At 38.1% G+C, this 26372-nt stretch overlaps 1 protein-coding gene across 8 annotated transcripts in view; it reads right to left on the bottom strand.

Moving 5' to 3' along the window:
* The window catches only part of LOC113987441 (neurexin-3-beta), a 562088-nt gene that overhangs the window by 99398 nt on the left and 436318 nt on the right, over positions 1–26372 (bottom strand). For 4 of the 8 annotated variants that reach the window (XM_039384773.1, XM_039384772.1, XM_039384774.1 and 1 more), the window contains 3 exons: positions 16916–17005; positions 11968–12027; positions 10349–10656 (listed from right to left, as the gene is read on the bottom strand). In XM_039384773.1, the coding sequence (XP_039240707.1) occupies positions 10349–10656; positions 11968–12027; positions 16916–17005 (458 nt within the window). The remainder of the gene's footprint in view (positions 1–10348; positions 10657–11967; positions 12028–16915; positions 17006–26372) is intronic. The other 4 variants (XM_027720175.2, XM_027720174.2, XM_039384777.1 and 1 more) reach the window with 1 other exon arrangement.

Genomic DNA, 26372 nt, shown 5'->3' with positions numbered 1-26372 from the left:
TCTACGAATACCTCTAATGAGGCTGTGATTATAACAATGAAACAAACACGGGCACTAGAAACCTACCTGCTAATTTAAGTGTTAATACACACAGCATTGCTCTAGCGGAGATCAGCAGGATTAACCGCTGCCTAAATGCAAACAATTTGGAGCTAAGACAGCGATGTGTGAGATTTGGACCTTAAACATATTTGCAAGACTGCAGCCTACTCCATGAAGCAAGAGGGCATTATGCTAAAATACCCACAGCAAAGAGTAATAAACAGAGTCTCCAGGAAATACTGGCCCTACCAAAAAATGCTTCTATAGCATAGGTATCACAGATCATAGAATGATATGGGTTGGAAGGGACCTCTGGAGGTCATCTAATCTAAACCCCCTACCAAAGCAGGTTGACCTAGAGCAGGTTGCACAGGATTAAATTCAGGCTGGTTTTGAATATCTCTAGAGAAAGAGACCTGACAACCTCTCTGGGAAGCCTGTTCCAGTCTCTGTCACCCATACAGTAAAGAAGTTCTTCCTCATATTCAGATGGAACTTCCTCTGTTTCAGTTTGTGCCCATTGCCCCTTGCCCTGTCACTGGGCACCACTGAAAAGAGTCTGATCCCATCCTCTTGACACCCATCCTTAAGATACTTTGTATGCACTGAAAAAATCCTCTCTCAGTCATCTCTTCTTAACCTCAAGCAAGTCTGTCCCTTTATTACAGCTACTCCTTTCTATATTCCTCTGCTCAAAGGGAAAAAAAAATAAGGTGTGACCTCTTAATTACCACATCTTTAAGAAGATCCCAAGTAAACAAGTCAATTGGAATCCAATTCTACCCATTCACAAGACAGGCCTTCTACTTAAATCTAAGTTATATGCATTCAAAACATCCGTTTCTGTTTTTACCAAAGCACAGAGTACATTTTCTGCTCTATGCTGTACATGTCTTTAAAATCAAACTGGAAATACAGGGTCTTAGTACCACTATGAAAGACCTCGGCCAAGGAGCAGGGAGGAGGGAAAGAGAATACAATACCTGATAAAATTTACAAGGTATTAGCCATACTATCAGAATAGTGCCTCTGAACTTGGTTGTGAGATAGACCAGTGACCTTTATTTTACTAAGCAGGGAAAGTAAAGTACCCTTTAGAGAGTAGATTTGTTGACAGATGCTGAGTGAACTGAGTAAGGCTTAGAAAACTGTAAATAAGTAAGTAAGGCTTAGTATCTCCCAGCTTAGGACCCATATCCAGCCTGCTACAGCCTTTTAGTTTTCTAGCTAAAATGCCACAACTCCAAAGCAGCTTGGTAGCTCACCTCCCTCTGAAAGACGCCTGTGTTCCACTTGCTGTGGCCTGCCCCATTCATCTTCTCACCATCAAATTTGCTCTTACCTCTCACTTCCTGCATTAAGTTCTTCTAACAGGAGGATAATATATTAGAGGAATAATAATAACACTGATAACAATAGTCTAAGAAATACATATTTCTTTCTCTATATTTCCCCTCGTTTGATTAGTCTCCTAGCAAGAGCACCATTAATCACTGGGACAACAGACAAAAGATAAAGACCAATTTGAATTTTGCTGTGTGCCACTGAGCGTGTATGTGTGTGCTCAGGCAGGAGGGAGGGCGGCCGCAATATAATCTGTCATTTTGTATATGTATGCTGCTGGAGTCAGTCAGGACTGGTTCTCCATTGTTACCACAGATTAAAATCATTCATGTCCTTATACTTTCATTGGAGGTCATCTTCCAGGAAAAAAAAGTTATGATGACCATGTTAAATTCAAGCTATTTCTGCAGATATCCATGTATGGCTTGGACACTGAGGCTATTGCTTGGATGCTAGAAGAACACAATATTGAGTAATTTTTTTGTCCTTACCTGACCCGATGCTTTTTACACTAAGAATGAGTTTTCCTACTTTGAAGCAGTTACTGGAAAAGAACTGTTGCATGTGAAAGGAAGAGGTGCATTTTAGATGATCTTAGCATGAATGAGTGATCCCAGCTCTGCCTGACTTTGAACTGCCATGGAAGACGCCATGGGTCCTCAGATGTCATTGCCAGCAGTTCTACTGAACTGAGTCCCTGCTAGCTTGGAAAAATAAAGGGCTTTATCCTTGGTAAAAATAGATTGTGGAACAAAGCAAAGATTAAAAAGTAGAAGAGCAGTTACTAAGCCATAGGATACGAGTTTGTCTTTTCCCAAAACCTTTGTCTCTCCAAAATATAGTTGCTAGAAGCACCAGCCTACCAGCTCTAGACATGTCACTCTCCATCTTGAAATCTTGCTTTTTCTTTCCCATATCTCTATAAGACAGATGTATCTCATCCTCTGGATCTTAGTTCCTTGTCTACCCCTCAGTATTCATCCTTTCTCTGCCCACTTTGATACATTTAGCCATTAGAGCATTTTCAACATTTCCTACTCTCTGGTTCATCTCTCCTAATAAACTACCGGCATTCCCAGGAAGTGTCCTTATCCACAAATCAATCTCCTTAGCATACCCAATTTGAGATACAGTAAAATGGACAACACAGCATCAGTGGAAAACTCTAAAAACAATTAATAGGGAAGAGGGTCCCTTCACGAGTCATTTTAAGGGTGAAAAGCCAACAGACCATACTTTCTCCAAAAACGTACTGTAAGAAAAAAGTGAAGCATTTACATCCCGTGCCATACCAGAGGAATTGAAATCCAGTTTCTCACCCCCTTGGATTTATTTTCCCTTTAAAATTTTGTGGAAACACATCCTTATCTTTCAGAATATAACAGAAGTAATTTTGCGATCAAAATGAACAACATCCCACCTACTCATATGCCGTCTAAGGGAGGAGATAAAGCATTGGTGGTTGCATAGCATGTCTTGCTAATCACTACTTTTATAAGCTGTACTGTGACAGACATATCTTGCAAATCAGTGACAACTCATCCCACAGATGAAAAAGAAACTAACAGAAATCCTTCTGTTACTGCTAGTTAACAACACCATCATTCTACAGAAAATCCAAGGCATTAATTAGATGGTTTCAGAAAGCAGGTCTGTCACAACACCATAGATGTGTTTCCAATTTCTGTGCATTCATTCAAATGAATGAGCTAGTAAAAGTAAGAGGTACATTCTCACCTTTCAGCCAGTCTTCTAAAAAAATCCAAACAAACAAATGAGATGGAACTATATGCTCTGGAAGTATTCTAGCAATGTCTGCAGTTTCTAGGCATTTCCCTGAAGTATATAAATAGCTAGTGGAAGAGATATGCTATAACAAAACATGAGCAAATCCTCCAACTATATTTGAGTTATAACCATTGATTCTACTTCATTTATTCCTAAGTAGTTGCTTTTGCAGTACTGGATCTCTTCATCATATATTGTCACCACACAACCACCCTAGAACAACACACTTGTCCTGTTCTTTCTTTTGGCTTGGGATCAAATGTATGGTCAACTTAGTTCCTGAGTACTATATTAATCAGATTTTAAAAGTAATCTCCCACGTGACTTTCAAGAATTCTTTTTGTCAGGGCAAATGACACAACTAAATGCACAAAGGGATACTGTGGTCTGAAAAAAAAAGTACACACCGATGTTATTAATGTTATTTTCTGAGAAATGTATGCCTACCTGCCTGAAGAAGGCAGGTATCAGCTTACTACAGCTGTTATTACAGCTTCTTATCCTTTTATTAAGGAAAACGGTGTGCTTTTTGGTCACCTAAAAGCAGGTAAAAGTTTCAATAAGTTCTTCAACAAGATTAAAAAAAATAGAGAAAAAATCTAAAAAAATTATGAAATTCTAGAAAAGTGCTAGACCAATTGCTTTCCCCTCCTTCCCTCCCCTCCCCCTTCTTATGCTGGGCCAAATCTTCATTTCCAAAATTCACAGTAGAGCAGAACTGGGTACATGTGCCAAAACCACCAGTTTAGATTTTCCTGCAAGACCCAAATGATTGCTCAAATCTGCAAGTCAGAGGCAATATGATCTTAACCCTTGCATAAATGAATCAGAGAACTTGGACCGTCTGTAAACTATTAGACCAAAGAAATAAAAAGACAATATGGTTTCCAGCAGAACACACACAGGAGTGGCTGAAGTGACTATTTACCAATGCTACTATATAAAAACAGGTTATCCAAAGAAGAAGTGTAACCTATATTTTGAGAAATCATACTATGTGTCAACTTGCGACTCTCAAGTTTGCCACATTCAATCAAATCCCCTCCGTGGAGTCAGGAGAGAGACATATCCATTTGGAGCTGACAATGGTTACTAAGTTAAATGTTCAAATACCACTGGCGATAACGTCAACAAATGACAGCATACACCGAGCATACACCAGCACATGCATGAGCTGTTTTACAAACACAATATTCTTTATTACCGTAATTGTGCTTAGCAGAAATACAAGGCTGAGTTTATTTTCATCATCAGTACTTGTCAGCACTTGGGAGCGTAGGCTGGAAAAATAATATTAGAGTAAAAACCCACTCTTCTTTTGGATGGGTACGGAACTTGTGGCTCACTATGGCACTTCCAGAAAACTGGCTCACTATGGCACTTTCAGAAGTGCAGCACAACTGTCTTCTGCAAAAGTGGATGAAATAATGAAAATACAGGGTCATAATTTAGATTATATGAGCTTTATAGGTAATTAATCTGAGTATCCTGAACACTACATCAATAAATATAATTTAAACACACCACACCACTCGCACATCTAATGCTCACATACAGAACATTATCATATCATATATGTGTTTCTGGTCAGATAGCTACTATATTACACACCAAAGATTCTGTATTTCAATGTGCACTAAATCTATTTCTGTACTACATATTTGTGAAGTATTTAGAGGTCATTTGGTATTATTGAATTAGTAACTCTGTAACCTACATGAACAATAGTCTGCATGTAAATTTTCAATCCCACATTTGGATTCTTGCTTCCAGTCTTTGCTTTCTTTCTCTGCTCAAAGCACGTTACCATTTAATCACCACAGAAGAGATGTGACTGTGAATAAGTAAATGCCATTTAATGAATGTCACTACAGCAATGCAGGACTGTAGTATAGGAGAAAGGATTCCACTCTGAAGCATGGTTAAAGTCTGGGGGCTTTGGTCTCTTTAAGAAAAAATAGTGGAGGAACAAGCAGAAAAGGAGGGATGAGAGCCAGACTGTGTAATTCTCAGTTGTACCAATGGGCCAGTGAAGTCAGTCGTTAAAGCAGACTCATCAAAAGCTCTTTTTTCATTAGAGCTTTGCAGTCTTGGGATGAAAATGTCACTAGTGACTTATAAGAAGCAAAAACCAAATTAAAGGCCAATTTCTTTCTCCACCAAATTATTATCTATGACTGTAAAAGAAAGTACCTAGGTAAGACCAAGGGTGAGACAATTTTATTTGTCTTACTGACAGTGAAAGTCTAATTAGACTGACAAATCTTCTATGCTATTTTCCTTTGTGATATACACTGTAAGGAAGGATTTAGCCTGGAGCTGCACGTTATGGAAAGACATTAATCAAGATTATTGGACCCTCAATAGAAAATATAGTTAGAAGGCTGAAAAGCCTAATGGTTAAAAATAAAGGTTGAGAACCTTTTCTAAGGCACGTCAATGGGCTGGACTCTCCATATGGACAATGGGCAGATCTCCTCTTCTATTCCATAGGGAGAATGTTCTGCATATAATGTATCATACACTGTCATTCTATGGCTGTAAGATCATAGCTGAAAACATCCACAAGTAATTTATGCTTGTCACTTCAAGGTACAGTTTGAACAGTTTGGTGTCATTATCCTCATCTCAAGAGGTTGAGGCATGCCCTGGCTATGTAACAGGGCACATAGTTTCTGGTTCCTCATGGAGAGCATAACCAGAAGTCTATCTGTCCTCTCAGAAGGATTCTGATCTCTTTTTCACAGAAAAGTGGTTTATCTTGGGTCCCAGCAACCCATGCCATAGACCAGCATATTAGGGGCATGCCCTAGGGCAGTGTGCCTTAGAAAATTACATGGAAGATTACCTGGAGTGGTTCTCTTCTTGGATTTGCTGAACTGGATGTGTTTTGAATGGAAGATGTGTATCATGATACATGCTTTCTAGACTAGCTTTACTTAGTAATTAACTCTAAAGATATCTTTGCACAAATTGTTTGAAAACTGAATGACCCAGCTGTGAACCAGACAGAACGTGCCACATAAAAGCATATGGAGAGTCTCCAAAAAAGCTTTGAACAGCAACTCACAAAAAAGAATTCTGACCACATAAGCAAGTGACATGGAAGCAGAAGCCAAGAGAATGAGTGTCACTTTAACCTGTTTTCACAGAGGTCTCCCAAACAAAAAACCCCTGTAGTACTTCATTAATAATTGAAGCTGTGTTCTAAATCAGGAAATAGGGACATGTGGGATTCCAAGACCTTTAACTAATGAAGTAACACTGTGAGAAATATGACAGTCTTGCAAGAATGTGATGTGGCTCAGTACAGTGACTCTTATCTAATAGCAGCTTGCACGGCACACTACTGTACCACACTTAAAAGTTAACAGCTTGTCTTTGAGGTCTTTGTGGGATAACATGGCAAAGCAGAAGTCCCTGAGAGGATATTATTATCACAGAAGACTCTGGTGTGACAGGGCTCTGAGACAGGCAGCAAGAATTAGTACAACACGTCACTTCTGAACAGACTGTACTTAAATCCAGAACAAAACCATGTGTGAGAAAGTCAAGTCAGTGCTTCCACTCAGGAACAGCAGAGCACAAGCACCACTTGTGACTCACTGAAACAAACACAAATTGAAACACCTTTTTCTTCCTTATTTTCATTTAACAGAAAAGGTCAGTTCTTGTTATCTTCCTTCGAGGCCTCTCTGAATCACAAACATTTTCCCAGCAGTAGAGCATAGCCATACATCTCAACTGTTTCTCACTCAAATCCTGCCTGTCCTCCACTGATCTGAATTTCACTGCCTTGCAGAAATGTTAGTATAAATTAAAAAAAAAAAAAAAAAGACATTAGAGACATTTCGAATGCTAATTTCATTGCCACTGGGTATTTCCTGCAATATTCTCTCAATTCCCTTTGTCTTGGTTGTTTGTCCAAGACTATGTACCATGCTTGGGATCTTCACAAACTGGAGCATGTCATTTGTCTGAACTAATACTGTGTATTTTTAAAGCACTTCATTTTCTCAACTGTTTTAGTCTAACTGTGCTCTAAAATACTTCTATCAGTACTCAGACTACCTAACTGCAGAAGGTATCTTAGTGTATTCTACAAACAGAAGATATCTTTGCACTTATCATGCTCTTCTGTACTTCCTTAACAAGTCTTGTATAAATCAAAATCCTACTGAAATTCCCCTGGATTTTGTATCACTTTGGGATTACAGACTTGCTATGCTGCACAAGCTTTATATGTGTTTCAAAAAGGAGAAGTTTTAGTTACTCACATATGAAAATGAGTAATACAAATAGCACAGATACTCCTAATAGAGTAAGAATAATAATTCTTTACCCTGATTCTTGCTATGTTGCATTTTCTACATGTATCATGTTTGATATTTCCATAATGGGTCAGAGCCATTCTGTGTCAAGTAATTTACATGTGTAGAATAAAAAGTACATTTTGAACCCAAGGAGTCTGTAATCTTAGCACAAAACAAGATATCACACATGGGTACAGAAACATGGATAATGAAATCAAAAAAAGTGACAACATGGATTGACTTGATAAACAGCTGCCTTAGACCATCATCAGCCTAACCTCTGACAACTTTCTGACATGCATCATGGAGACAGGAGAGTTCCATGGGATTGGAAGAACAACCTGCTGTTGACTTGTGTATGGTACCGGGAAGCAGAAAGATTCTTATGATCAAGTATAAGGAATGAGCGAAAAAATGCTTGAATCATGCTGATCAGAATCAGGAGAGAAGAGGTTAAACTTCGAACAACCTTGAAAGCAAAGAAAAATTGTTCATTTCTGAACAGAAAAGAGAAGAGAAAGCTGGAACAAGGTAATAACTAACTGTATTTGTACTGTTCATAGCCTTAGGTAGCTATATTTTATGTTCTCCAACGAACAAACTTGTTCTATTAGATTTTTCCACCACTTAGATCTAAAATTGTAAGCAGGCGTGATGATGGTGATGTCAAACACAAGCAAGATAAAATAACCACTAGGTACCTGAAAAACCACGACTGGAGATACTGCCAAAACAGAAAAAGACAATTTCTTCTCACTTTCACCACACAAATAATGCAACTTAAGCTGACAGAATCAAATTCCACCAAAAGTAAGGAAGAAAGGCGAGCCATCTGTGCTGTGACAGCAATAAAATGGCCCAATATTGAAATGCAGAAAGTTGTAATAGAGGTACATATTGACCTTTATTTCTCTTTCAGCGGGTAGCATGAAGTGTCAAAGAGTTATTGCTTTAATATCAGCTGAGATGAGGCCATTTGTTGTGGTGCATGTGTATCCAGGAAATCGCTGCTCTAACCATGTTTTTAGAAGCACTTTGACACTTTATTAAATCTTCTTGATGCTCTTTCAGTACACGATGGTCTCTGCAGGCTGAGTTAGCTGCCATGTAGGCTAGGCAGGAAGCTTTCTGAGAGTTCCTCTTTAAGTAAGCCAGTGTTATTTCCAGTTTGACCCAGCCCAAAAAGGTCCAGTGCTCTCTCTGTTACACTGCTATAGCTAAACACAGTTCTGCTACCTTTAGAAATTATAGAGGGAAGGATAAGAACCACAGACTTTATACTTCTGGAGAGGTAACCATACAAACATTTTTTCTAAAATTAGAACTAATCACCGCAGAGAAAGAACTGTAATTCTTTCAAAGTTTGTGGCAAATAGTGACCAAACCCAGGATAATTTCCCCTCATTTGGCTGAGACTTTATAAATCATCTATCGGGTTTTTGAGGCTACTAACTCAATTAATTCCAGTCCTGCTTCCATCTGGATTTACAGAGTACCAAAGGGGGCACTGTTAAACCTTGGCTAGGAATTAATTACTCTAATAGTTGTAAATTCTACGGCAGTCAGAGTCACAGAATAGTTGTGGTTGGAAAGAACCTCTGGAGGTCATCTAGTCCAAACCCCTACTCAAGTAGGGTCGCCCAGAGCCAGTTGTCCAGGACCATGTGCATGTGAGTTTTGAATATTTACCAATATGAACACTCCACAACCACTCTGGGCAACCTGTGCCAATGCTCAGTCATCCTCACATTAAAAACGTTTCCTGACATTTAGAGGGAAAGTCCTGTGTTTTGGTTTGTGCCCATTGCCTTTGGTCTTGTCACTGGGCACCACTGTTGTCTTTATACTCTTCCTTCAGGTATTTGTACACACTGATAAGATCTCCCACGAGTCTTCGCTTTTCCAGGCTGAACAGTCTCAGCTCTCTCAGCCTTTTCTCACAGAAGAAATGCTCCAGTCTCTTAACCATTTTTGAGGCCCTTTGTTAGAGTCTCTTCAGTAGCTCCATCTATCTCTTTAATGATTTCAAAACAAATGTTTCATTCTAGTTGATAACACGATAGTACATCCCTGAAATAAATAATTTTCAGAATCTCATCCACGGCTCAGATTGGTCATTTACAGGATTCTTTTCTTTGCACAGACAAGGAGAGCCAATTGAAGGTGTTTATTTCTAGTCCGTACCACATTTTGGTTGCCACGAAAGTGGTTCCAAAACCAACACATTTAGGGTTGAAATACCTACATTAACATAATTAAGTCAGAACTTCTGAAATTAACTTTTTGTAGGAATGATTTTTACGAAATAGGTTGGAACATCTACATTTTGCAAGAAACTGATCTTGATAGCGTTCCTTCAAAATTCTCTGCAGGAAGGCTATAAAGGGGAAATGAAAAATGACTCTAACTGGAAGTAATTCTCCATCGCTTTTCTGCTCATTATGAATGTCACTATTGCAGCAGTACATACTGTCGTATTAATAAATAACCATACACCCACCCCCACTAAGCTTTGTAACTCTCTTAGGAATAGAATACATTTCCCCACATAGGGAACTCTGGAAACAGTTAAAAGCATGTTCTTGCTCACAGTGGGGCAATCCTAGTGACATAAATGGGGTTGCACTAGAATAAAAGCAAAATATGTCCCCATTACCCCATACATGTGCCATAACAATTCATCCAGCTGTTTGTTCACCAACACAGGAGGACAACATTTTTTTGTGATTTACCCTACACAACATTGTTAAAATAAAGAGTTACGTGGAACCTGATTCAGAGAATATGACTTCCATGAACTTACAAGTGAGTAGCAAGACTAATTAAGAACCCAAGGAAATGCAGAAGACTAATTGACTCACCTGGATGCTGGGCGGTGAACGATTTTTTCGGGTCGTAGTGGTCGCCATCGTAGTTGTGGTTTCCATGACTGTAGTAGACATTTCCGGTGGCACAGAGGTTGTGGGTGTTGTTCCCAGGATGGATGGGACTTCCCCAACGAGTCGGACACTTCCATTGATTTTAATGTTGGGGTTGTTCTCCGCTGCCATGTTCAGCACTTTCAAGCCATTGTAATAGAGACCGGAGAGCTGGCCTTGAAAGAGACGCCCTCTGTCCTTCCCTCCTATGGCTATTTGCGCCTGGGTGTTGAAGATCGTTAACTGTCGTCCTAGTGAAGGGGGGTGAATAACATTATTGCCAGACATTTCCTTCACTTTGCATATTACACTGAACCCTGGCCAGAAATCACATACAAAAAAGAAGTAGATTTATTTTTGGTAGTGATTATGATGACTGTAGAGAGACAGTATGGAAATGTACTGCCTAAAGATCATTAATAAGGAAGATTATCCTGAAAGCAAGAACACCTAAAACCCCATACTTCAACATCCACTCACACATCAAAAGTCTGGAGGAGCTTTGACTCAAAAATTTGAACCCACTCTTTTAGACTTGGACCCATTTTAAACTACAAATAAGACTTCATTATGTAGCCATTTTTCTACTATCAATTCAGATTACAGTACCTGTCAGGCTTTAGCCTATAAATAAACCTTCTATTTTGACTGTTAAAGGATAGAATTAACTCATAGAGATACTTTTACTAATGCAATTGTTTTAAGGGGTGGCTTGAAGACAGTAAAACATCAGAAAAAACTGATATGGTGGTATAAGGATTGAGTAGGAATCTTACGACAGTATCAGCCATGAATTTTCACCTGTAAAGTTTGTGTTGTGAAGGCTCACAAATTGAAACCCAACAAACAGCAAATGCAAGCATTTGTGATGTCTCTGAAAGAGCAAAGCTTTTGAAATAGTGAAGATAACAGCGCTCCAGACAGTTAAGCCCCAGAATGTCTAACGTGCGACTCCTCTCTTACAGATGGTGAAATTCAAACGGATGCAGGTTATGTGGTTTAGCAAGGTCACACCTTGAGTGTTAGAAGTGGTCTAATATCATATGTAATAAAAAATGTATTTATTAAAAATAAATCTAGTAACAATTGCCAATTCACCTAGGCTTGCAGGATGCTCACATCACATTCAGCCTGGACTGCCCTATAAATACTGTTTATGTGCCAGGCTGCACTAGTTGACCATGTTAAGAAATAAATTGCTTCATGAAGTGCAAAGGTAGTGCCTATAACTTCACTATTCCTCAGAAGATTAGGGGCATGACACCTGGAATTTGTTGAATTAGCAGACAATCAGACTGGACAGAGCTCAGAAGAATTATCAATGCAGCATCAAGTCAATCATCGTTCAAATATCTTATTGTGTTTTCCCATTTTTATGAAGTTTAAAGGACATGTTCCCATCCCATTCCCACTCTCCAGTTCTCACTCGCCGTTTTCTCTGTCTAGTCCAAGCTGATAAGAGGTGCAGAATGCCACCACGTAGCACAGCACAAGCTATAACCCACTGCTCGTTCCTTCACAGCCAGTGGTTAGAGTAGATCAAAATATGAGGGGGAGCTCACCAATTTTGGTGGTCGTCGTGACGGGTCTTGAAGTCAAGTGGTGATGCGGTGTAGCATCATCTTATGGTGACAGGATGGACCACGGGGAAGAGAACAGGGACAAGAGAAGAAATGTATCTGAAAGTAGTTCTCGTCCCCAAAGAGGGCCCTAGCTAACTAAGTAACAGTGTATGGACAGGTGTAACATACAGACATGTGGAGGTGGGCTGCACATCCCTTGTGCTCCTCAGCCACAGATTTGTAAACGAAAAATTAGGACTTGATCAGGGTGGAGTAACTGCATTGATGAAGAAATGAAAAATAAAAATGGAGGGTATCCTTCCCCTGGAAAGTGTGAAACACCTGATGCGATATTCTGCATCTCAGGAGGTTTTAAACTTGCCAGAGGCAACATATGTCTATTAAAACATCAACAAACATGCACTGAAGCCACACATCCTCAGAATGTAAACAGAGCCTTTATTCTTGTCTATGAGGAAAATAGAATCCAATAACAGTATCTGTCAAGATATTCAGCCCTCTCAGCCCAGCTCCTCTCTGAGTTAGAGGAAATGGCACTGTACACTGTAGAAGGTCAAACTCCTTTCCCATACCATGTCCTCAGAGTTTGCTTTTCTTTTTCTGTCCTGTTTTGCTTTCGATTTTTTAATGGATATGCTGTAAGATCTTTACTACACCATTTTCCCTTCTTCTAATATGTTCCCTCCCTTTAGCACTATATTTCTGTCCGTATTGTCCCTGTCCCTATGAACCCAGACATGTCACTCACCTCTATTCCCTCCTTCCTACCTCACTCATGATAAGAATGCCAAAAAGTAGAGGTAAGATGAGTAAAGAACGGGGAGTTATTTCACTTGAGAATCTTGAGATGTTATCCCTGAAAATGGATGGAAGGTACTGACAATTAAAAGTTTATTTCCATTTCCATTTCCATTCCTTTCTTCCTTTGAATCAATACTGAATCTTTGTTCATCTTTTGCCAAAGGGAAAAGGTGGAAGATAATGAGAATGGAGAATTTTTACTGCTCCAGGTAAGAGAGCTCCCCAAACCAGGAGAAAAAAGGGACTCTCTCGCTTTTACTGGAGGATTACGACTCTCCTCAGGATGTCATCTATTCTAACTCAAGCTCATAGCACAGCTTTAAACATGTCTGTCATATCTCTTGCTTTATTTTCAAGAATGAGGAGTTAGTATATTACAGTTAAAAAAAAGGCCATGTTTCCAATTCTGGGCCTTCACCTGCGTCTTCAAATGTTGAAAGAAAGTGTACACCAAGGAGGTGACCCCATTCTAGTAAAAAAGGAACTTGGATTGTGTGTGGGATCTTCATTGTTTGTTCAGTGGTTTTCTAGACCAGGATTCATGCACTGCACCATATAGTTAATGCTACATGTAGCATTACTGCACTGCTACTAGAACTGTGTTTGCTAAAAGAACAATCACTTGTTGCAGTCACCTACTGGAATTCCTCATTCTTCACTCTAAGATGGTGTACATCCACATGAATAAAGACAACAGGGAAATGCATATGGAATGAGAAAATAACTGTTGAGAGAATATACACTTAATTCTGTCACCGTATGTCTCTTCTAATCATTTTTTGATTATATTGATTGGAAGCCCTTTCTTCCTCTAGGTAAAATTTATTTGGCCACTGAATTTCATTCAGGAACTGTTTACATTAGTAAATTCTACTAGGTCTGTAAGGACTGTAGAATTACAGTCCTTTTTTCCCCCAGAGAACTCTTCCTACTGCTATTTTAGTGTCATACTAAAGATAAATTATGACCATATTTTAAGTTTCTGAGGTGTTTTTTAAATATTTTGAATAGTTCAGGCTCTTGCTTCTTTGTTTGCTCTCTCATTGACTTCTTCATTTGGAAAACTGAATTACAATTAAAAATATCGTAGAGAAATCTTAGTAAAGTGTAACTTTTCTGTAGCACTACAGAAAAGGGTCTGATCTTGCAAATCCTAATTCACACTAATAGTTCTTGCTTCAAAAGTACAGTCACTTACATCAATGAGACTTTACAGGTAAGAGAGATTTGAATAATTAAGAACTTCTGGGATCAGTCCTTTTGATGAGATGCTTCTGGGTCTTTATTAACACATCCAGTTGCGGAACAGGTAACATCTGTGCCTTAGCAGACACCAAGTATTCTGCTAAGGAAATCTGCTGGATTTATGACTACTCAAGTTGAACAATCTAAGACTAATACTTCTTTTTATATTCACATACATAATCTCAGTGAAGTTAATAGCATTTAATATTTTGCTCATTACTCATACAATTCAAGACTGTAAACCTAGGCTCCTCTTAAAAATATTTTCAAATAATTTATAAAATTTAAAAGCCCCCCAAAGCCAGTAATGATGCCACTTCAGAAAGATGTGTTATCCAAGAATGAACTATTTCATTATTATGAATAACATAGCAGTGGTACCAAATGTCAATTAAAAAGTGTTTCATCTTACCTCACCCAAGCCAAGAACTCATATGGGCAAGACAGCTATTCTATATGCTGCCTCTCTGATGAATCTACTCCTCCATCCATCAGTCCATCTTGCTCCATTTTGATAGCAAGCTACCCTTTCACTCATCATCTTTATAAAGTCTTCTGATAGAAGGTTTCCATGTTACTTTAATTGTTAGATGGATGACCAGATGGATGAGCAGGTTGGTGAACAGCTACATAAATCACTCATTCCTATAATTCTTTAATTTGAGTAGTACCTTAGTTGCTGAAAAAGTCTACGTACTTTGGAATGAAGGAACAAAGCTATATTGTCTCAGCTGTTACACTGCACAATGTCATTCCCTCACACAAAGTGGGAAGACTGAATTTCCTTTCACTTTAGTAAAAACATGGCTCTACCCTTCTAGCCTAAAAACATCCAGTGCTTTGAGAATGTCTGAACAGTCAAATACTGTCTCTTTTAGACCCTAGTGCATGTGTGATTGTCTTTTAACAAAGCACAAAAGGTAGACTTCAGTTCAAAACTTCAGGATGGCTTACAAATGGAAGTGTCTTGGCATGCTTTTAAGCTCAAACTTGGAGAAGCAGTGACATAAAATAAAAGATTTGGTAGAAAACCAAAAAGGAAAAAAAAAATCAAAGCAAACCCAAAACCAAATGAAAAGAAAACAAAGGTGAGTTTCTCAAGCACATGAATTGCATCAAGGAATTAGACATGCATCTGTTTTAACAAAATTAAGGCAATCATTGTCTTTAGTGTTAAAGGGACTTTAGCAATTCAGATTTACCAAAATTATTCTCTTTTTAGTGTTAAACTTTATTTATCTATTTTAGTTTGATCTTGTAAATTAACAGGGCAACCCACTGAGACTCAATAAGCATTTTCTGTTTATTGCTACCTTAAAATTTATTTAAAAATTAGCTGAATTAACTGTTCATAAAAAACTGGTGGTAAAAAACTATTTCTTTTTTGGTTATACAAATATTTTTGCCTTATTTTCAAAATACTTTAGCTTTAGATATAAACAGTACACCATTGTAGACCAAACCTGAAAAGCGAGCAACACTGTCAGCTTTTGTTGAAGTCAACAGGAACTGAGTGTGCACAACACTTTGCAGGATCAGGCCCTTCACATAAAAATATTTTGAGTGTATTTAGCCACATCCTCTCTGACCTTAATCCATACTGGATAAACCAATTTGTTAATTCAGCTGAGGTTAGAAATTTGAAACAGAACATAAATTATATTTTTCCAGTCCTACAAAAGATTGGTTTTCCTTCTTGGAAGATGTGTTAAGAACCATAGTCTAAATCAGCACAGAAAATGCAAGACCTGAGTTCAAAGGTCACCCCCTTCTATTAGCACTGTTTTCATTAAAAGGAAACAAGAGAAGATTGTGTTCTGCTTTTTCTAGATTTCAAGGCAAGGAGTTAGTTACAATGATTTTTTTTTTAATGCCACATTTAGTATAGAGGGAGAAGAGCTTCCTGACTTAAACTCCACTGTATTACCAAGAGCCTAGTCCAAACCCTACCAAAATCAGTAAGTTATTCTGTTACCTTCAACAGGCTTTGAAATGGGCTCTACATCTAAGACCTTTTTTTCCCCTCCAAATTCCTGACAAGAAAACATTGTTGTTCTGACACAAGCCTCATTTCAACAGGTCATGGACTGTGTGCAGAACTTTCATTCAAACCCTCTGGACTTATTCATGTTAACAAGTCTTTTGCTGAACTGAGGCCAATTACTCCAGGTAAACCCACAGAATTAAGTAGCACTGCCTGAGAATATGTTAGGGAAAAATTTGACCCATAACTTAGACAAATGCATCATTTGAGGGTTTAAACTGTACTCCAGACAGAACAATCATCTTTCTCTGTCTCCCTAACTGTAATTTAAATGAAAATATTAAAAAATGGGTTTTTTTACAACATTTTTAAAAATTGTTTAATTATCTTAATATGATTAGGAAATATATAGCCATAGTGGCTAATCAGACTCATGAGAAAAAAAGGAACTTAAAGGAAGTGGTTTAACAAGTACATTTGAAAAATCTCTTAACAAAACTTTGATAATAAATATATAAATTTATCTTAAAACCAAATCAAAGTAGGAAAATCATGCAGTGGTTAAATTGCCATAATACATGTTGTTGCTCTTCATTCTTCTTCATTTGTTTTTTTTGTTTTTTTTTTGAAAATGTCTCCTGAATTTTCGCTTGTTTTTTTGTCATTACTATTTTAGCAAGCTTAGACTTTCGTCCCTTTAACTGCATTTTAATAGCAATGTATTATAGCATGATTTATCAACATATGGCAGGTGGAAGCTGACACAAATTATAATGAAAATTAAAACAGTCATTTATGCAGCAGGCGATTATCATTTAAGAAACATTTATTTGCAGGCTTTAAAAATGAGAGTTTAGAATCAAATGAGTTTAAAATGAAAGTTTTAATGACTGTTACCTTTTTCCTGCAGCCACTCCTCTACAGGCCGGTTATATTTGAAGGGGATTTTCTGTTTTACCATTTGGAACCGTTCACTATCAGTGTTGCCTTTAAAGTTTAAAAAACAGCTTAAAAACAATCTGAAAAGTCAATGAAATAGTTAAAACATCCTAGATTTTTTGGTTTTTTTTATGACCTTATTTAGCTATAAATAAATAAGTGCGCATGTATGTACATATATTTGAAAAGAGAGAGATTTATCTTTAGTAAAGTGGAGAATAGTTATGCATCCAATCGCCTGAGGTTCTGGAAGGTCGAAGAAATTAAATCCCATGAAAAAGATATCTCAGATTCTCCTCAGAGTGTTTGTTTATCCAAATTGGTTAGAAGGCATGTGTAATTTGTCTGTGATGTGAGACCTTGAGTGAACTCAGTGCCACGAGCTAAAACATTTTGATCAGGCTCTAGATCCGATTGCATAAGGATATGGCACAAAATGTCAGTCACGGAAACACACAGTTAGTAGAAACCTTCTTGCACTAGTAGAAGACACATGTTAGGACCACAAACCCAGTAAACAGGAAAAAAGAAAGGAAGAAAATATAGGAAAGTGATGCTGAAAGGACATAGTAGAATTAGTTTTAAAAAAACCCTAAGAATGGGAAGACAGACAGGAAAAAAGGGAAGTAAAATTTAAAAAGAGGAAGAGCTGCTAATTAAGGATATGTGAAGACTTGTGTTCAGTTACCAAAGACTTGGGCCTGTTGCCAGAATAAAGCAGAAGCTTAAAAACTAATTTAAATAAAAGCAGAAATAATTAGCCAAGATGTAAATTCTGGCAAGTGCAGTTCCATTGTTCCATGTTGATGGATAATAGAATTATCCAGTAAAGTGTGTTTAGGAGAAAAGCTCTTATTACTTGTACAGAGAGGATAAGGATTCACACAAAGCCTCTGTCCAAATTCCCTGGCTATTAGAAAATTGTACAGGTCAGATGGGTTGGGACAACCTCTAGTAGAAAGCAGCAGCTCAGTTTGACGATGTTAGGAGTGACAGTGAACAAGTGCCATCATTCTGCTTTTTCATTTTCTTCAGCTACAGTCCCTTTCTGAGTCATTCTGGTTTTTGCTTTAATTATTATTTTTACAAAAACTTTTCAGTCAGAGAGGCATAAAAAGAGTGCATCTTTTACAAGCATCATTATAATACTGTAGAAAAAGGAGTAAGCCCCCAGCTTACAGAAGGAATGCTACCATGAACAGAAGTTCAGTGATCAGTTGTGCTCCAATACGTGTTTCAAATAAATGGCAGACCAAGAGTCAGCAACTGCTCTGCACAATTTGCAATACTGCCTTTAAAGTCCCACATATAAATAACTAATGTGGCTTCATATATATTTGACTTTCTGAAACAGATGCTGTAATCTTTTTTTAATGTAAATACAGACCAATAAAGACAACTCCATTCTGCAAGGAATATACCTAGTAAATCTCGTGTGTTCGATAATCCTTACTGCATCCCTGTTGCTCAGAAATGCTGCCAGTCTGTATGAAGCACCTGCTGACTACAGCCATGCTCTCCAGCAGTATCTTGTTACTGCTTTCTGAAACAGGTGAGAGGCATTATAGCAACCCACCAGCTATAATCCCAAAAGGATTCACATGAATCGACCTAAGCTTAATCATCATCTATATCTCTGTAAGATCAGCGGTAAAGAAAACAGCAATTCAGATTTGGGTTAGTATCTCCAACTATAAAGATGAACATTTAGGAGCCTTGCTGCTTATTTGGGGCAATCGGTAAAACAAAGCAAAAACATTTAAGAACAGCTTTACTGGCTCAATTCCTTATTACTTTCCTGGAAAGTCATCTACTTTTTACTGTTCTTGTAACAGATTAAATGCGGGAAACTGCTATTTCCCATCATAGAAATATCTAATTAAGCAGCAGCTGACACACACTAATGTTCCGATTTCTCTGTTGCACCTCAGATGCCTGCCATATACAATTGGTTACTTGGATAAACTTGAAGGAAAAGATAAAATATTGAAAATGCTCTCTATCAGTAGTTTATAAAATCATTTAAAATAATGCACTGTGGTGGCTTGGAGTCACTCACAGACATTAAGTTACCTTAAGTACATTCCCAGCTCTCATAATTCATATCAGCACCAACAAAAAGTCAGTTCTGTACTTCTATGAATACAGATTCCTAAACAGAAAATTTGAATCATATTCAGTGCAGGGTCCAAGAAAAAAATTGATAAAGAGCAGCTGAGGTAATATAAACAACAAAATCAAACAAAAAACCCTACCTAAAGCTGAAGAGACAGTAATATTAACAAAACAATGATATTTTATCTGTTTATTCATAATACGCTGATGACTAATATAAGCTGAGGTCATGCAGATCAGTTGTTTTTCCACTTTCTTAACCTAAAGGACAGCTTCCTTTCTTGCAAGTTCTCCCATCATTTAAGCCTAGGGGAAGTTTTTACTCACTGGACAAGGAAGCAGACCCTCTGGTTTGGGGAGAACAGAAACAAAATTAAGTCAAGCTCACTACAAAACCCATTTTTTTTTTAAGATCAGTTAACAAGGCACTCAGTTTATCCATTAGACCTTTTCTCAACACACTTATCCATGCTCACCAAACCAGCTAAGTCTTGTAAATGCAATCATAAACAATCTGCATCTCCTTTAGGAAATTTTTGTTCTGTTGCAGTGTGTCTAATAAGAAAGGAGTACTAGGTCCTGAAAGATACTCAGGAGGCATTTCAATGGCACTCTTAAAGACCTAAATTTCTCTGTCAATCTAGACTTGAACACTTACAGAGAGGCTACTACTACATCTATATTGCATGTGATAGAGAAAGATAATTTCAGTAGAAATGGAGGTTATTCCCCACTTTATAGAGTGGACTGAGTTAGGACTACTGGTTAGATGAGTGCATTGATATAATATTGATGGGTAAGCACATTTTCCATAGTCCCCAAAAAATTCTGTAACACTATTTCCTAGCAACAAAAAACTCCACTGGCTTCATTTGGTATGTACATAAGTAACCTTTCACTGGTGGCAATGAGATCTTTTTCAGAATAAAGGAAGTTCAAAGGAACCCCAGAGTAAGCCGGCATGGAGTGCTTCTTCCTCGATGTGGAAGGCTGACTGTAGAAGGGAAAAAATGTAGAGGACTGAAATTTCTCAGAAGTAGGGCATCTGACAAGAATAGACCAACAAGATCAAGGTAAAAAACGAAGTGGGACAATCAAAGAAGACATGACAATGAAAAATGGATTTCTTATAATATAACTCTAGACCTTCAAGAAAGACAGAAACGACAACTATTCCCCACCACATCTTTAAAAACTGTTTTTTTTTTTAATCAGGTTTAATTTAATTTTATTATTCTTATTATTATGCAGATATATTCAGTAAGATTAAAATATATATAAAAATCATACCTTTAAAAGCTATGAAAAATTGAAGGGCGTTAGAAAATTCAAATAGGTTTAAATTGCAACATTAGTTTCTGATCTATTTGTTTTGTTTTGTTTTTAAATTTTATTTCAGACAGAAGTAAGAATGATTTATAAAACATGTGCATGAGAATGTGTTCACTCATATACCCAGTTACCACAGTGAGTTAAAGAACAATTTTTTCATTGTTAAGTGCTGAGGATAGCCATTAAATATAACCACTATAACAAAACAATTACTAAATTACTACTGACTTTTAAAAAATAAACACAGCATTTGATATGAGAGTTCAAAAAGGAAATATCATGGTTTGCAACACAAAGTAATATAAGTTCAACATGAAGTAAGCCAATTGGACCTCTGATCACCAAGCCATGATGTTATTAAGGGACGTTCTTGTCCATCTTCATGCACAGAAATTTTCAGTAACAATCCTTTTGTGACCTCGATGCAACTCCTTTCTAGAGCTGAATGATGCACATATTCAAACAACACCCTCACATAACTAATGTAGATCCCTTCTTTTTTCTCTTCGAGTCCAGCTCTGATTCAAGGCTGTACTTCAGAATAGAATACACAGGATAGAGTAATTTAAATTTATCTTAGAAAATACTCTTACTCCCATAATTCTTCTGCATTCAGAATCAATGTGGGTCTCAAAGGTCTGCAGAATATATTTTTTTAGAGTTAAATTGTGTTGATTAGTTTTGCTACTTGTGATTTACTAAATATTTTTCCTCCCATAGGTTCTAGCTGCTTAAGAATAATATTCAAGAATAAGATTCAAGTACCAACAGGAACTGCTTATTTAAAATAAGTTTCCTCCTTTTTCCTTCAACTGCATAATAAATTCCTCTAATCAATATGACTTAGGATCTGCTCAACAACTTAGCTTCTTCTAAAGAACCATACCCCATAAATGCATTATTTCTCCTATTTTTGTTTCTTTTTCATGTCAAAATTCTACAGCAAAGCCAAATGGGAAGACTAGGATTTAAAAACATCTTTTGTCTTATTCAGGACTTACATTCACAATTAATAGAAATTCTGCTGCATGTCCTAAGTTTTCCAACAAACTGATAAGCAACCAGGCTCTTATGACCTCAAAGGTTTTAATGGTAACATTTTGAAATCTTCTGGATTCTTGAATCCTGATTAACCTGAATATTCAAAATATTTCAAATACTACAGACATTCCTGAGGACTAAATACTTTGGAGAGGAATATGGCACAAGAATTCTATTTTTTTTTGGATGCTCGCTCTTTCCCCCAAGAAAACCTGGCATCTCAATTATAAAAATCAGAACCTATTTGTTAAATGTGATCAGTTGCCAGTCTTCTGTCTTTTTTCTGAAGCCCTCTGTACCCCTGCTCCACAGACTATACAGATAAATAGATCAGATTCACTTTGAACTTTAGCTTTTGATAATCTTCAATTTAGACCAAACTAAAATGGAAAAAAAAAATCAAAATAATTTACTTCTGCTAATTGCTACTAGCAGTTCTCACAGGAAATACTTTTGATACAGTGCAACAGTCCAGGGGGAGACAGTTTAAATTTGCTCATGGGCAAAAGAGAATTTTCTTACAAAACCCTTCAGTGCTGGATGATGTTTTGCTATACTGCTCATGGTTTCTTTAAGAAAACAAACAACCTTTATTGCATTAAGCTTATTTCTAAACTAAAATGGATTCTTAAGTCAAAGAAAGTAAAAGAGCAACTGAAGCTCTGAAAGATGTTGCTTCTTGCCCTAGATACAAATCATGATGATTTACTTTTTCTTGAGTGTGAAAGAGAAAATCTAAAAGGTTCCAGCAAATTGCACTGGGCAGAAAGAAAGTACTCACTTTCAGGTGGAATATTAATCCAACCTAATAAAAGTCTGTGAAGATGCTAGAAAGAATACCACAGAAAACATTCGTCTGCCCTAAATTACCGTCAAAGGCTGTTCTATGAAGAGACACTACAGCAGTAACATTTTCTTCATTGCTTCTAAGTCTCTAAAAAGAATGAAACATTTTATCTAATGAGCAGTTATTAGATGAAAGGTGCTACAGTGATGCTAATGATTTTAAAAAACATCTTGATGTCAGTGTTAAAGGTTTAAAATGATTCTATCTTTCTTCACATATTGTAGGTGGAATTTCAGTAGAAGAAGGGCTTGTAAACAGTGTTTGGTAGCTCAGTTCACCCAGCAGCGTTTAAAGCCAGCTCCTCTTGAGTTTCTATGGATGCCCATAGTTTCACTCAGATTGATATATACTTAATTGACATCATGGGAGAGAAGCAGCTTGCTACAGCATGCAAAGTTTATCTTTGAAGGCTAAATCCTCTACTAACATAAACTGGCTCAGTTGAATTCAGCCCCAAAACTCCTAGAGCTGATGCTTGTGTGCCCTGGAAAAAAAACACTTGCATGCATCATGTACAAGCTATCATTTTCCCCTAATATCTAATAAAGGGCACAAAAGTTTCTGAAGTGTGTTTGTGATTGGCACATACTGAACCTCTTTAACCACTTCCGTTTTCAGGCAGCTGTGCTTAAAAATTACAGTATACTGAATTGCCCCATTTTCACATACCATTAAGTACATATTTTGTTTTAAATCTACAAAGTACAACTACCATTTGTTCATATTTTGTATTCAACCAGAAAATTGAGACAAGTCTATTAATAAAGGACTAGAGTATATTAGTAGGACTAGAACCTTATTCCATATATCATAAAGGAATAAAAACACTACAACCATGTTTTAGCATCAGGTCTGTTTATATATAGCTGTTTATTTTGTTGTGTTACTGTAAGACCATATTGTGGTTTATGTTATGTAACATAAGGAATGGTTGCATTAAAATCAAAACACATTAAAAATCTCTACTTACAGTGGCTTTTAGAAAACACTTGAAAATAGTCCAAATCTGAAACCACACATGTGGCTCATACAGAAGCGAAACAGGATGGCCATGAAGCTAACTGAAATAATTATGAGGCAGGTGATCTGGAATCTTTCTAACTACCACAAACTGTCTGTCCCTTTACAAATTCTTGCAAACCTTCAATTTTGCCTTGTGTAACAAGGGGTGCTATAGAAGATTAACTCAAACTTGGGATTTTACTTCATTTGATGGGATTCAAGAATAGACATTGTTCAGTTTTGCTTCAGCTCTTGTATATTATATTTTTCCTCTGTCTTCACTGTTCAATGAAGTTGCATCTTTTGCTGTTGAATTCTCATTTTATTTATTGTCCTCATTTTCCCCTTAGTCCTGGATGCCCTTGAATTTATCTCCAATTCCCTCTCATCACATTGTTTGCTGGAAGCAACACCTTTCCTTCCGTTCATCTCACTGTGGACTGGAGTTAAAAGCTGACCTTCACACTGCAACTCTCCTCAGCTCACTGCCCTCATGACAAGAGACAACAAGGTCTTGGTAACATAAGTACTAAAAATAAGAGAGAGAATTAGCAAGCAAGGCTACAACAGCAAAAGCTGCTCAGGCAACTGGAGTTCTTTCCAAGTTTCTAGTGCCTCAACCAAAAACTTTACACTGCTGCCACTCTATTTTATCTGATCTTTTTTAGCCTAAAAAACTTGGGGCCCTAATTCAAAGCAAAGCACCATTCAGTTCAAAATCATCGGGCAATTCATAGGCAAACTAGGAGATAGGAATTTAAATGTCTGTCCAGAAGTTATAGGTAACATGGGCTACCACAACATTAGTAAGACTAAGGAAGACTTGGAGAAGTCATCTAATTCACTGCTGTACCCCAGGACAAGATCAGTAACATTTCGACCTCCCTTTAATTAGTCTTTCAATCCTGTTTTGGATACAAGAAAATGAGTGCCTTACCCTGGATAATTCTAACACAGAAGCACTATAGAATCACAGAATCAACCAGGCTGGAAAAGACCTCTGAGATCATCGAGTCCAACTCATGACCCAACACCACCCTATCAACTAGACTATGGCACTAAGTGCCACATCCAGTCTCTTCTTAAATACCTCCAGGGATAGTGAACTCCAGCTCCTCCCTGTCCAGCCCATTCCAATATCTGATCACTCTCTCTGCAAAGAATTTCTTTCTAATGTCTAACCTAAATCTCCCCTGGCACAGCTTAAGACTGTGCTCTCTTGTCCTACTGCTGGTTGCCTGGGAGAAGAGACTGACCTCAACCTCACTCCAATCTCCTTTCAGGTAGTTGTAGAGAGTGATGAGGTCTCCCCTGAGCCTCCTCCAGGCTGAACAGCCCCAGCTCCCTCAGCCACTCCTCAGAGGGTCTGTGCTCCAGTCTCTTCACCAGCCTTGTTGCTCTTCTTTGAATGCTCTCCAGCACCTCAACGTCCTTCCTGAACTGAGGGGCCCAGAACTGGACACAGTACTCAAAGTGCGGCCTCTCCAGCACTAAGTACAGGGGAAGAATCACTTCCCTGGTCCTGTTGGCCACACTGTTCCTGATCCAGGCCAGGATGCCATTGGCCTTCTTGGCCACCTGGGTACACTGCTGGCTCATGTTCAGCTTCCTGTTGATTAGAAAACCCAGGTCCCTCTCCGCCTAGTTGCCCTCCAGCCACTCTGTCCCCAACCCGTAGTACTGTAGGGTGTTGTGGCCAAAGTGCAGGACCCTGAACTTGGTCTTGTTAAACATCATACCATTGGATTCAGCCTATTTATCCAGCCTGTCCAGGTCCCTCTGCAGAGCCCTCCTGCCTTCCAGCTGATCGACACTTGCCACCAACTTGCTGTCATCTGCAAATCTGCTGATGATGGACTCGATTCCCTCATCCAGATCATCAATAAAGATATTAAACAGGACTGGGCCCAACCCTGATCCCTTGGGGACACCACTAGTGACCAACTGCAAAGTGGATGCAGCACCATTCACCACCACTCTCTGGACCCAGCCCTCCAGCCAGTTCCTAACCCAGCACAGAGCGCCCCTGTCCAAGCCGTGGGCTGCCAGCTTTTTCAGGAGTATAATTAGAGGGCCAAAATTAGCTCAGGGAGTTTCCTGCTACTATCCCTCAACCCAGCCCCGGGAAGGCAGCAGACTTTCCTATGGGATGGGTCCAGTCAGCATACAGGACCATCAGTTCCCCTCAGAAGGGAATCGGCGACTACAACTACTCTTCTTTCTTTCTTAATAGCTGTGGTTGTGATCCGCCTAATAGATGGGGTGTAACCAGGAGACACTCCAGATAGATCTTTTTCCTGAGTGTCATTTGCCTGACTCTCTGGGTCCAGGGCCTCATATCTATTCTTTAAGGGCACCTGGGGGGGTGATGAGGGTTGGGAGGGGATTCTTTTACCTCTCTGACCAGGGACCTGTTTCCGTTCCCCGCCATCTACTTGGTCTGTTCCACCTGCCTGATGGCAGGAGGGGCAGGGCTGCTGTGACTCCTGCTGAACTTCTTTTGGGGGGGAAAGGGTGTGACTACACCAGTCTATTTCCCTTTCACTTTCCCTAATACTCCTTAGCCTCTCTGCTTCTTCCTTAAGCTCTACCACTAAACAGAACAAATAATTCACCTGATTGCACTGTATGCAGGTATCTTTCAAAAACAAAAGAAAACTCAGACTAGTAAAGTGGAAGAAGGTTAATCAAACTTTTTCAAGTATGCAGAAGAAAAAAAAGTAGTGCAAAAAATGTGTGTCAAGTCTTATTTTTTATGTGCAGATTATATGAATCATTTCAGCCCTATAGAGGCTGAGGCCATGGGCATGAAATAAAAGCAGTCTGCTTTAGTTCTCATTTGAGCTATATTGGAAAACTGTATTAGTGTACAGTATAGAGAAGGCAGTTAATAGTAAAACCTTCGTAAAAATATGAAAGAATTTGGGTGTCTAGGTTACTAGATGGCTGAGACGTTTTGTAAGGAATGTGTAAATAATTGGGTTTTTTCACTGACCAGATCCAAATTAAGCACCATATCAGGCAGCCAAGGCTAAAGTGACTATTAAAAAACAACTAAAACTACATATTGATCTTTCC

This window comes from Pipra filicauda, unplaced genomic scaffold (assembly GCF_003945595.2).
Source record: "Pipra filicauda isolate LSUMZ 115617 unplaced genomic scaffold, ASM394559v2 scaffold372_size707771_pilon, whole genome shotgun sequence".
NCBI classification, from domain to species: Eukaryota; Metazoa; Chordata; class Aves; order Passeriformes; family Pipridae; genus Pipra; species Pipra filicauda.
This window is presented reverse-complemented; position numbering and strand designations above follow the sequence as displayed.